Consider the following 12,641-nt stretch of genomic DNA (forward strand, 5'->3'; position numbering starts at 1 on the left):
TACATCAAAGAAATTTTAGATATCAGGAAATGCAATGTTGATGTGTATCTTTACTTTATTTTTATTTTTATTACTATTATTATTTTATTATTATTATTTTTACTTTACACAAATTGGCTAAAACTTTAAAGCAAATGAAGAAAAATACTATGTTTTGTGGGTATCTTATAATTGTCTGTCAGCAATTTCAGCATGTGAAAGCTGGTTTACCACAACTTCCAAACAAGAAGGCAATCCTGAATAAGAGCTTGGTGGTAATCTAGTGTCCAAATATTCATTGCCCAAATTTATATTATTTTTATTTATATCCCCCTAACTCACAAAAGGAAGCTCTAAACCAAGAAGTTGAGTGCGCAGAGAGAGCGAGAAAACACACCCTCACATGCAAGTGTGAACATGATATGGCTGAGCTCAGCGGACGTATAATCTTTTTCGTCAACGATGAATAATATCCGTTGCTATTCCGACGGCAGCCAACTCGGGCTCGGGCGACTTGAACACACGGGTGACTATTTCCAGAACTCTAGCGGGCCCCGGCGCCTCCTCCCGCCCCATGCTTGCGGAAAAGCCTCTGGCCCGGCCCGGTCCGGCCTGGCCTGTCCTCCGAGGCTAGTGTGTATGTTTGTGCGTGTGTCTGTCTTCGTTGCGGCGCAAGCCATTCCGTTCCTTTCCTACTGGTTCCGTTGTTGTTGTTAGCGCTCAACAAGTCCCATGCGCTCTGAAACCTATGGTTACGAATGTCTCCTCCATCTTTTTGCGTTCGGAGAAAGCATCCCATCGTGACTCTATTTGATGCCTCGCATTTGCTAACAGCAACCGCGTGTTGGCGGCACGTCGTTCATGGTTCGGGGCAACTGGGCAAGCTGCATTGCGATTAGAGTCCGAATATATCACGATAAGTGGATACTGTCGAGAGTGCTCTTGAGAGTATTGTATTCTGTAGGAGGATTGAACGCGGTCGCAGTTAGAAGTAGTGGCATCGACGAGATTTTGGAAGCTCTGGTTGTTTGAGTTGAAACGAAGAGGATTTTTTGTTTTGTTTTGTTTTGTTTTGTTTTTTTTTTTTCTTTTTGTTTTTTTCCCACATTTTCGTGTAGTTGATTATGAAACAAGGGAGTGTGTTGAAGTTGGCGAGGTGAGTATTTTGTACGTGTGGAATTCTACAATTTCAGGCTGGTTCGTGAGATTGCAAGACGTGAAGGTGTTTATTGTGGCCGTTGCTAGTAGTTTTACTGCACATGTTTTTGGAGGTGTTGCCCGAAGTCGTCAAGTCTTTACGGGCGGGGTCGAAGAGCATGTAAGAATTAGCTGTCGTATTCGTGCTGGTTTCAGGAGGGGCATGGACTACCTACCACGTGTGTGAGGTACTGGAGAATTTTGAAAGGATACTGAACGGCAAATTTTGGGAAGTTTCGGGCCCATATTCGACTTTGGCTCATGCGTGGTTGGTTTATGTACTGATATTGGATGCGTGGGAAGAGTGGATCGGAAAGTGAAATTGATAGTCATACTGAAGTGGTGCGACCGCTATCTCGCGTCTCCGTATTGTGTTCTTTTTCTTTATCTTTTTTCGTGCAGGAAATGAATAACTCTGGGAATTTTCATAAGCTGCTTTCTGGACTGAAGAACAATTCAATGAGTATTACGCTGTCAAACTCGTTGAGGTTGAATTCTGTTAGGTCTTGTGAGGGAATAATGGAGCTCTTTGCTTATGGTTTCCTTTGGCTGTAGTAGCATCAATCTTACGGAATTATGAAGTACTGGTTTCAGTCATTGAGCTGCGCAAAATTTATTAAGTTGCAGTTTATCGGATCTTCTGCATAAGCTTCGCTCTCCCTGGCCCCTCGTTCTGCGAATAATTCCTCCCTTGGCAGGATGTACGTACTTTTCTCATATTTGAACGTTGTAAGGCACAGTGTTTAACATTGATCATCTCAGAAGACTACTTTGAAGTATGAAATTAACTATTGTTCTATTCTTAATTCTTCTTAAGTCTGTATGACCTTGGAAACCGGCTTCATTATTATTTTCCTGGTGAACTGGTTACCGGACGCTCAGATGACAATCCCTCCGCCTTGACTTTTGAAAAAATTTCGACTATATTCATTACACCATATCAATTAGATTCAAAGATCCTGTACAGCGAGAGAGTAACATTGGATTTGTACCGACAAGGAGGTGACAATGAAGATAAGCGACAATGAAGGCAGTTATATGGTGAGACTTCCCTCTTTTTCAGCGTATGTTACGGAGCGGCGAGTTTTCTTCGCTTATGTAGGTTCGTGTTAGTAGTTATCACATAATTTAGGCTTCCGTCCTTCCCTTGAAGGTAAGACAATGTGGATTGTAGTGCGGTAGTATTCATACTGATGTGGCACATTGTATTTATAGTTGCGTAGTAACAATTTGCTGACATCTCAATATGCGAATTTTCTTGGCACACACTTGCTATGGATGACGATGTTTTCATGTTTCATAGATTTCCTGAACTTTGTTTAAGTTTGTATACATCTATGCCCTTTGCAGGAGTCTTACGAGGCTGGCTACACCAACGGGTATCTCACTTGCCTTCCTAAAAGGATTCTAAACTGCGTTAATGTGACTCCTCTTAAGTACCTTCTATTTACATTGGCTTAATATGAGCTGCTGATAATCAACATCTTTTCAATTCATTAAAATTTGGTCTCATCGCAGTTGATTGATGAAGAAAATGTGATATAACTTAGCTATGAGGATCTAGTCCGTGAAATAACCTTTTTCCATTCTTGAAGAGCCTAGTGTGCGCATACTGAAATAAATCCTTATGTAAATGTTAATATATGCGATTCACATTTTGACGGAGGAGAATCCAATTAGTGTGAATGTCTTCTAGGGTGCATCAGTACACGTCTTCTCAGTGCCGAATCACATGATCTGAACGTACTTTGGCCTTCTCTCTGCAGGGAGGATGTCTTTGCAGATATCCACAATTTGGATCATTGTATCAAGTACCTGAATCAGTCCCTGGTCACTTTCGGTTTGCCTTCTGGAATCAATTTGTATTCAAATGACCCTGTAAGATTTATGTCCCATGGTTAGGTTGATCTTTTGTGAAATATTCTACGAGCTATATCTTCCTCCTGCTGGCTGTATTAATAAATGTAAAAAACTCATGGTTGCGGAGGTAGTTTTTGTCGGCTTATCCCATGAGAACGACTTAATTCTGGAACAGGTATCAATCGCAAATACGTGTAACAGCTTATACGCAATGATTCAACAACGGCAACGAGACATCGAGTATCGTGAAGCTGCTAATGACGCGAGACAAAGGTTTGCTTTGGCTCAGGCATTGTGCTGTGTATTTGTTAACATTTGATATTAAAAGCAGTACATGAACCAATGCTGTTTAGAACCGCAATCTAAAGAGCAATCAGGGGTTACATAAGATAGGTTAATCCAATGTCAATCACATCAACGCTATTCTTCAAACCTGCTCTTACAGACTTCTGATTGCAAAGCTAGAATTACGACTTTGTTGACACAACCCAGTTCAATATTTTGGAAATGGACATGCAGCACTTCATCTGAGCGCGAAATTTAAATTCTAAACAGTGCGAGGCCTTTGTGGATGTTGTCCAAAGTCAACTCTTTACCTTCTAAAACCGTACAGTCTGTAACTTTTTCTGGAAATTGTTTTGCTCTGCAGATTGGTTTCAGACATGTCTAGGTTAGAGACCAGGATGGAGAGACTGTCTGATCAGCTCAGCATCAAGGAACGTGAATTGCAAATGCTAACCAGCAAGGTAAATCTGTAAAAATCAATTGTATGCTCGAGCTAGCGTCTGAAAGCAGCCGATCATTTGTTGCACTGGGTTCTCAACTGAATGGCCGTCTTTCACTGGGAATGGCTGAATATCAAATCGGTATAAACCAAGACAAGTGTACTCATTTAGAGCGAGTTTGGTTGGTGGTGACAGGAACAAAAGGTCACGGCTGCTTTTAAGACGCAGTTAGATAAATTGCAACAAGAAAAGGATGAAACTCAACGCATCCTGATTGGCGTACAGGTTTGAGCGTCGTAGCTTTCGGTTTGAAAGCATCTTGGGTCTATTTATCGTACAAAATTAGTTTGTTGCGCTGAAAAGCATTTATGAAAGTTTCAGTGCTTTCAGGCTGATTGTAAGAGTGGTTGTTTATCCATATATTCTAGATCTCTTTTGACCATAAAAATTTCAAAATTCACCTATTACTTTTCCGTGATTTAGTGATGTGATGCTGTTTGCCAATTCCCAACATATGTGCCGGGGTTAATGGACAGCAAATTAGGTCTCAGCAGAACCACCAATTGAAGAAGAAGGAGAAGGAGTATGTGCAGCTACAGGTATGCCTATGCATCGCTTCCTAACGTCAGTAAGTATCTAGAACATATCAAGTTTGAAGATAGCAGCTACGTAATTCACTTCCCAATCAGAATCTTCAAGTTCAAATGTATTTTGCGAATTCTGGGTAATTGGAGAACCAGTTGGTTAACGGTGTTAAATTCTGGTGGCAACTATGAAAGTTTACTAGAGTTCATTGCAAGAGGTGTCAGCCGATAACAATTTACAAGGCTTTTATTGGGCGCAGGAACGGCTCAATCAGATATTGATGGAGAAAAAGAAGGAGTCCAAGAACACCGCGGAAGTCATGAACCTTCTTCAGGTACAATGCAATACAGTGCCTGAAATGTTTTCACAATTTTCCAAGGGACGCCGTTTTGTGCTCGACTGCCTTATGTCTTAGTTTTTTATGGACATATACCTATGTGCTCGTTTGTCTATGAACACGAGTAAACCACGTGAACACCTTTTAAGAATATTCTGGATTTTTGAGTAATTTAGAACTCGACAATTTGCCATCGAGGTTATCAGTAGTGGTCAGCGGAGAGGATTTTTTCAACGTCTGTCGAGCTTGTTCAACAGACGGCGAAAATCATATAGAATTCTAGATTGGAAGAAGTTTTAGCTTTGGATCTGCTGATGTTTCATGTCAACAAAGTATGCTTGAAATCCGGGAGATTCGTATTGACGATTGACAGTTTTAGGCACAATGAAAATGATGACAAATTATTTGAGTGTATGTGCCGTTTTTTCGTTTCAGAAAGAAGGTAGGCAACGGGGGACATGGAACACTAAGAAAGCTGACGGCGACTTTTACAAGATGATTGTGGGTTCAATTTTATTTATCCCTCCTGTTGTTTAGAGGAAGTCTTCTAGTGATTTTTAGACTTCTATGTTTTATCATATGGCTGCTCTCGTTTCAGGATTCTCTATTATTGCCATAGCCAAATCTTTTTGGTATGCTAGACTTATGTGGGATGATATTCCGGAGAATCAATGTGCCCTTTCAAATGTTTTATTTTGGCACTGCATGCGCTATGCTAGTTTTAGCTGGCTGAAGCTCTTTCTCTATTTCCGTCCAGCCAATTTATCCACTAACGCAATCTAAAATAAGTGTTATGTGGTGATCACATTTAGAGGATTGTGGTAGTGAGAAAATATGCATGTGTGGTATTTTGCGCAGGTTGATGCCTACGAGTCCAAGAAGCAGGAAATAGTTGCAGAAAATGCAGATTTGCGTGCATTATTAGGATCCATGCAGGTATGTTATCAGTGTCTATGTTAAGTACTACTGATGTGTAGGTATTGTGTAGAGTCGCCTGTACTTCAGTTGAAGCTTAGTAAGTAATCACAAAATGTGTAAATTTTGAAGATCCGTGTAAAATTTCTTAGATACTTCAAGATTTTATTTGTGATGGTCCATCATACTCTTTTTGATTCGATTGCTCGATGATTCACAGAAATGCAAAAGGAATCGTCCAACTTTGACATGAGCTGTTGTACTGAAATTGACCACATGAAACTCTGATAGTGGTATTCCTGGTTTGTAGTCTGTCCTGTATGTGTTATGTAACGTTTCACTTCGTTCCATTTCGGAAATTTTCAATCCGTGTTTCTTTACAGGCAGGGATGCGAGATTCTTTGAATGCATCAAATGGCATGAATAGGCCTGGAAGCATTGTAAATGGTAGTGCGGACCTTCAGCTACCTCCGACTCGTTTAGGAGACCGAACGGTAATTACCTCTGCTGCTTGCAATATGAAGTATTCTATATATAAGTATATCTAGCATTTCTCTTCAGTTTGTGATGAAATGTTTTGGTACTTTTGAGCATCCGTGTTGTGCCATGCCTGCATTATAACAAAGAGGTGTGTTCAGTGCATAAGGCCATCCGCTAGGACTATCTTAAGGAAGTTATGATGAACATTGTTGTTTGTTGGTCAAAACCCACTGAAGTGTGAATTATCGAGCCATCCTTTGCAGGAAAACACTCTAAACAACATGTATAGAGGTTCTCGATGGAGATTCTCGATAGGTTACTCATGGAGGTAGTGTTCTGACTTCTAACAAAGAGAAGGTTGCATGAACAGGATACCTTTGATTCGTCACCTTATATGGCCAGAGATCAAATTGAGCGGAGCTTGCGAGAAAAAGTGTACACTATAAAGGTGGACCCACGTTTCTTATTCATGCTTTAAACTAGATAATGTAAATACCTTGTTAATTTAGTGTCATCAGGTATAATTAACTGCAGGTGATAGAATGCGTGGTATTGTTTTGCTGGTGAAGTATTTTACATCAGACAATCACTAATGTGGATCTTTGGCGACTCTTGCATGTGATATCTATTTGTACGTCCGAGTACAATGCTGAGTACTATATTTCGAAGATGATTAAACGCTACATTGTTTTATTTGTCGAAAATAATTTTTGTGTGAAGGAGCTTTGGATGCAACTACATGGTCACAAGGAAGCGCAAGATAGTCAAAAGGAAGCACTAGCTTGTGACACTAGTGTACGTGAGTTGCGGCTAGAAGAACAGCTCGCAGAGAACTTCAGCATTATAGATGAACAGGTGTAGAGAAGACTATTTAAAACTTCAAACTTTTAATCAATTGCAGTTGATTATTCTATCTATAGCTATTTACTGAATGTTTCATGGTTTCTGAAACTTATCTTATCTTTTGATATTCCAGGCCACACTTACGACGAAGCACGTCCCTGACTCAGTAGATAATAGGTACTGGTGGTGCTTTGTATAACTTTTCTGGAATTTGTACAGTCAGTTTTGGGTCTGTATAGTTTACTCATGTTAATAAACCGCTGGGCTTCTCTTATAATTGTTCATCGAAAAGTGGATCTCTCATCTGGGGCCGAAGATCTGAGAAAACTTAGGCAGAGTGATCTAAATTGTTTTCTCTACTTTTTTTTTTCTTACTTTTGGTTGGTTGGTTGGTTTGGGAACGTATTTCAGTGATAGTCTCAAACTACCACAGCAGAGTGAAGAGGCTACCACTCTCACAATCGATGAGGTACCTACTTTCTTTAGCTGAATTGATTTTCATAAGCTTATTTGCTCAGGGATTTAACCCTGCACCTCATCTGGAACCAGTGAGTAATTCATGTTAACTAAAATACACTGCTCTCTTCGTTAATTCTCTATTTAATAGGCACGGTGATATTCTTGGTATAGTTGTGCCTTATTATACGTACCAATGTCTGTAGGAATGTTTCAAAATATGTCGTATTTTGGGATCAATAGTATCTCTTAAACTCATGTTGCTTACTTGGAGGCTTTCAAAATGTTGTAAGGTGTCCACTAATTCTCGTATCTATGCACCAATATGAGCATGCTGACTGACACTGGAAAAAATGAACAGCATGCGGATATGAAATCGAGCGAAGACGTCAGAAAGCAAAATAAAAATCTTGTCAAGTCCCAGCAGGAATTAGCGGTTGGTTCTCCGCAGCCACCTTATGTTTCTCATAGAGTCAAGTCCCAGCAGTGAAACTGCTCAAAGAATGTCATTGACCAGTGCAGGAATCTTTTAGTCACTGTGATTTAATATAGATGTCTTTGGTGGAATCTATTATTAGAGGATGAAAATACGAAATCTCTGTTAGTCTAGCGATGACGTTGAATTTTTTGTCAGCTTGAAAACAAAGTTCTAGTTTTGAATCATGAAACTGTAGGCACAGCAACCATCACAAGCATCTACAGTAACATTAATGGCTCCAGGATTTCGAGGACACTCTGGACTCTCAGACCCCAAGGTATGTAACTCAAAACATTACAAATTCTCTGCAGATTTGCCCAATGAAGAATCTCACAGGCTTCCTCCATGATGTCACTTCTTTTTTCCTGTGGAAGAATACGAGCATTTCAAACATGCCACTAGCGATGCCACTAGCCATGCGACCACTAGGGATTCCGTTGCTCTTCTGGTGGTGAAGAGAACTTCGGTCTTTCAATTACTGCCTCATCAGAGTCTAATAGCCCGCAGTTTCTAAGCCTAGTGAAATCTGACTGGACAGCGTGTTTTAAACATGTCGAGCATGCTATAGATTTTATGTGTCCACTTCATCACCAGCATTTCCAATACAATTTACCCTTCTTGCAGAAACAGGATGAACCTGAAGCTACGATTGCATGTCCTGAACCGCTAATTAATGATAAAGAATCTGCTGCAAGTAGGACACTTATCGTCGCGCCAGAAAATAAGATTTCTTGTATCCTGGACACACTGATTGCATCTCAAAATTCTGAAGTGGAATCTTCAGTGATTGATTTTCCTCCCGCTGTTAAACGTTATGAAAATCCATGGCTTGATCCTTTGATATGGGAAAAAATCTGTGCTCCGATTGAGAGTTTTGGAAATCAAGAGGACGACTCATTGCAGTTTCATAACGAGGAACTGAATCCCGAAGCTCCCAATCTGGAATCGAGGATATCACCCCCCCAGTGTTCTGTGATGCTGGAATGCACTCCTCGATATCCCCACCTGCTGCATAGCACATTTGTACCTCCTTAGACCCAGTTATGCAATAATCAGTTCGTGAAGTTCCTCTTATTGAAGCATTACATTTAGGATGGGTGCCAACCACATTGATTTGAAGAATTTTAGGAACGCCCATTCAATGTCTCAATGCTTAGGATCTGGCTGGGAGTGAACAAGTTTTTCTGCTCCAAAACAAGAGAGGGTACCTATCCGAACCGGTTCTTTCTTACTTCTGGAAACTTCAGCAGTGATTAACATTTGTACATGTACACAAGCTCGGGATAATGGCGCAAGCAATTTATTACAGTTATAAGGTTCTTCATGAGAACGTACATCTCCGAGTTTCAGGAAATGATTTTGCAGGTTCAGTGATGCACGGGCTGCCCAAGCGGTACATATGCAAGACAGTTACATTTAGATGGGGTTTGGTCAGAATTAAGTGAAGTAGGAGTCTATAAGATTAAAGACTTGGCTGTAACATGTTGGCTTCCGACTTCAATGGCCTTTCGCTTATGATGTACCTCAACTGGTTTTCTGGGTGCTGTTTTCTTGGTATATATAAGATCTCGACCAACGAGGTAAGGCTCGCTGAGACGATACAAACTGTTTACCTGAAGGAGTCCCAAGCAGTCGCTCCTTTTCTCCACCGCTTGTTCATTTCGTCACCAACGAACCTGGACTTGTTGTAACCGTCTCTACAATACTAACAAGCGATGTTCTTCGCCTGCCCAAGAAGATTCGTCGGATATTCTCTGCAAATTGTTGAGTTGGTACTACCACGCCTGTTCATATTAGGCAACTACTGAAAACTCAGTATTGCTTTCCTCGGAAATTTCCCACAAGGGCTGGCAGTGGGTTTTGTTTAAGATGAAGTGTTTTCACTTTGTTTGATGTATTTGTAATGAGACAAACTGACGTACACCTAGGCTTACACTAGTACTGCTCCATCTTAGTACTCTTTATTACCGTCTTATTCTCGAGGACGGCCACGAAAGCTTTGCGTGAACTGCTCCACTACATTCTCCACTGCGTTTAGGCCTCTCTACTCGTCCGACGCGCTTCTCATTTCTTGGCACCAGCGGTTAGGGTTTCAGAGCTCTTTGCGCTTGAAGAGTGGAATACAATGGTTGATGTTTCAACCTCACCGCCCCGTACCCACCATAGCCCAAGTTTGTGGTACCTACCAAAACTAGAAAACCTAACACCAGCCTGCTAATCAAGGAAGATTTTCCTTTAACACATATCTTTCAATGCACAGCTATTGAAATGTTCCCTTGCCAAAAGTTATCTCCTTGTGGTCTTTAGACTCCAAACCGAGCCCAAGATTAGGGTGTTTCGGATGCTAGCGACTGTTTTGTTAGCTGCACAACAATAGGGTTGTACCACACTACACTAAGTTGTCAGTGGACACTATGAAAATTAGGGTTGCAAGTTCGGATTTACAACATTCCAGTGTACTTTCAGGTTTGATGTTGATTCACATGGGAAGGATTCCATGATGACTATTCTGGTGCCAAGGACTTTAGACTTTGACTAAGAATTGGGTCCTTTGAGAGTGGAAAATCAAGTCAATTCTATTCTCCTTTTAGGGGATTGGGTTTAAATTGATGCTTTCTTTAGACATTTTATAATTACCTAAACTCAAAATTTTATTAAATTTTATAAAGTGTCTAAAGAATTTAATAAACAAAAAATTGAACATATTCTTATATATATATATATATATATATATATGTGCTATATTTTATCTTTCATTAAAGATTTTTTTTGGCTATAAATAATATTTAAAATTTATAAAATGAACTCTAATGTTTAAATTTCAACTTACAAATTGAATTTATGAATGTTTTGTTGTATACAAAACAATCTTTTGTCATTTTTTTTAAATTGAATAGATTGTCTTAGTGGTTATACATTGATTTTTTTATTTTAACATGCTATTCTTAAAATAAAATAAAATATTCTAATATAAATAAATAAATAGATAAATAAATAAATAAATAAATAAATAAATAAAGCAAAATATTAAATTAACCTTGGATTTTATTAAATGGACCCATCTATCAAAACCATCATTACATCCTTCTCTCCTCTTCTTCTGTTCTTTGTTCCAACCTCCTTCCTTCTCTCAAATTCCATTCTTAGTGATTGTTCTAAGGTCATATTGCTTCTATTGATGATCTTCACAAGAAGACTTCTAGCTCCTTGAACGCATGATAGAATGCTCATTGGTAAAGTAGATTTGAAAGAAAACTAAGAGGCCTTGTTTTCATGTAGCAACTTAGTCTCTTGAGCAATCAAAACTTGTTGCTATGCTTTATCATAAGCTCAAATCATTAATGTATTGCATAGGTGATGATGAATCAAAATACAATGCGTCTATGAAAGATGCCTAAATACAACACAAGGCAAGTTTACTATATGTGTGCTACATCAATATCTTATACCACAAGCTACTAACACATGCAACATGAGACTTACTTGTTGGCCAAGTTTCTAACCTATTAATTACCTTAAGATATATATAAAGGTAAAAACATATTTATGAAGCTTCTAATAAGCTATCTTATAAGATATTATCAGATTATTCTATTTTTATCTATTCATAATATCTAAATAATTATTAGAATAAATATGTATATCCATGATATTATCATTTTTTTTTATAGAAGAGTTCCATGAGGAGCGGTGATCACATATTGAAGAAGTTTAAGATGTCATGTGATAATACAATTATATAGCAGTTATCAAGGCCAAATGAGGTCATATAAAGTACTAATATGTTATTGCATACTATATTCAAAAAAATGTTTCAATATTGTTCCAAATTAAATTGGTCATAGTTCCACAATTACTTAATAGATTCTTTTCAACTTGGACTCATTTGGTAGCTATAAAAGAATATTTTATTTGCTATACAAACCACATGTCATTATTTATTAAAATTCATCTATAATACACCATTCTTTCTAAAATATGTCAACATTGAAATAATTTTTTGAGTCACTATATATATAGAGGCAAAAATAAAGCTTTCTTCACTCTTATTAATATCTTTTTAGTTCTTAGTCTTGTTTCAAGACTTTTTAGTCTTATTGTGTTTTCTAATAGCCATTATTTATTATAATACTATCTTTTAATGACTTTTTAATCTTTTGGAGTGACATAAAAGTGTATTGAGTTTTCTTTCATTGAAATTTATGTCCATGACAAGGAATTATATTTTTTAGCCACAATAATCCTAAAAGAATTGAATTGGTGGAAAAATTAATTATATCAAATATTACTAAGCTATTATGACTACTTATTATATTTAAAGAAATTATTTCATAGGTAACATCTCTAGAATACAATAAACAACCATTAATTATTTCTTAAGGCATAGATTTGATTTTTTTAACTTAGGATATTTCTTATTTTTTAAAAAAGTCTTTGTCTATAAAATAGGCTGAGACTCCAAAATTTACAAGGCTAAGACTTTATAATTTTTTGGTCCTAAAAAAATTTCTATTGTAAAACAAGGTGAAGAATATTAAGAGAAGATAAAGCTTTTATTAATTATTGCATAAGATTATAATTGCATGGTTTTTATTGTAGCTAGAAAAATTGGTTTTTTGACATATCATCCTCTTTGGCAACCATGATTCTTATTTTGTAGATGTGTTGCTTCTTTGAATAATATTAAGCAATATTCTTAAGTTTTCCATAATATAAGCATAATCTTTTTTAACAATGTTGAGTCTTTTCTTGCTCAATAAGAAGTTTCAAACATAATATATCAATT

At 37.9% G+C, this 12,641-nt stretch overlaps 1 protein-coding gene and 1 long non-coding RNA gene across 4 annotated transcripts; one reads left to right on the forward strand and one right to left on the reverse strand.

The window, feature by feature from the left end:
- Positions 1-509: 509 nt before the first annotated feature.
- On the forward strand, positions 510-9,383 carry LOC112293099 (uncharacterized). 3 transcript variants are annotated; one of them, XM_024542179.3, is made up of 19 exons: positions 519-1,877; positions 2,059-2,217; positions 2,527-2,555; positions 2,943-3,054; positions 3,212-3,309; positions 3,686-3,782; positions 3,957-4,046; positions 4,298-4,360; positions 4,606-4,680; positions 5,119-5,184; positions 5,542-5,619; positions 5,982-6,092; positions 6,449-6,526; positions 6,799-6,933; positions 7,055-7,098; positions 7,333-7,390; positions 7,739-7,813; positions 8,052-8,132; positions 8,480-9,383. In XM_024542179.3, the coding sequence occupies exons 2-19, from the start codon at positions 2,185-2,187 to the stop codon at positions 8,888-8,890; spliced, it is 1,734 nt and encodes a 577-aa protein (XP_024397947.1). In that variant the 5' UTR covers positions 519-1,877; positions 2,059-2,184; the 3' UTR covers positions 8,891-9,383. The 3 variants fall into 3 exon arrangements, with proteins under 3 accessions (XP_090112944.1, XP_024397947.1, XP_090112945.1); XM_090256818.1 differs by lacking the exon at positions 5,119-5,184 and having other exon boundaries at positions 510-2,217; XM_090256819.1 differs by lacking the exon at positions 8,052-8,132 and having other exon boundaries at positions 529-2,217; positions 8,167-8,482.
- Positions 9,155-10,304, reverse strand: LOC149987619 (uncharacterized). The gene is made up of 2 exons (XR_016506983.1): positions 9,824-10,304; positions 9,155-9,639 (listed from the first exon to the last, which is right to left on the reverse strand). It is a non-coding gene; the product is annotated as an uncharacterized LOC149987619 (long non-coding RNA).
- Positions 10,305-12,641: the final 2,337 nt, after the last annotated feature.

This window comes from Physcomitrium patens, chromosome 16, assembly GCF_059467195.1.
Source record: "Physcomitrium patens ecotype Gransden chromosome 16, ASM5946719v1, whole genome shotgun sequence".
In the NCBI taxonomy this organism is placed as follows: Eukaryota; Viridiplantae; Streptophyta; class Bryopsida; order Funariales; family Funariaceae; genus Physcomitrium; species Physcomitrium patens.

Coding starts and splice junctions, on each gene's coding strand:
- LOC112293099 (XM_024542179.3), top strand. CDS start 2,185: ATGAAGATAAGCGACAATGAAGGCAGTTATATG. Junction 7,391..7,738: donor CCACTCTCACAATCGATGAG/GTACCTACTTTC, acceptor AAAAATGAACAG/CATGCGGATATGAAATCGAG. Junction 7,814..8,051: donor AGTCCCAGCAGGAATTAGCG/GTTGGTTCTCCG, acceptor ATGAAACTGTAG/GCACAGCAACCATCACAAGC.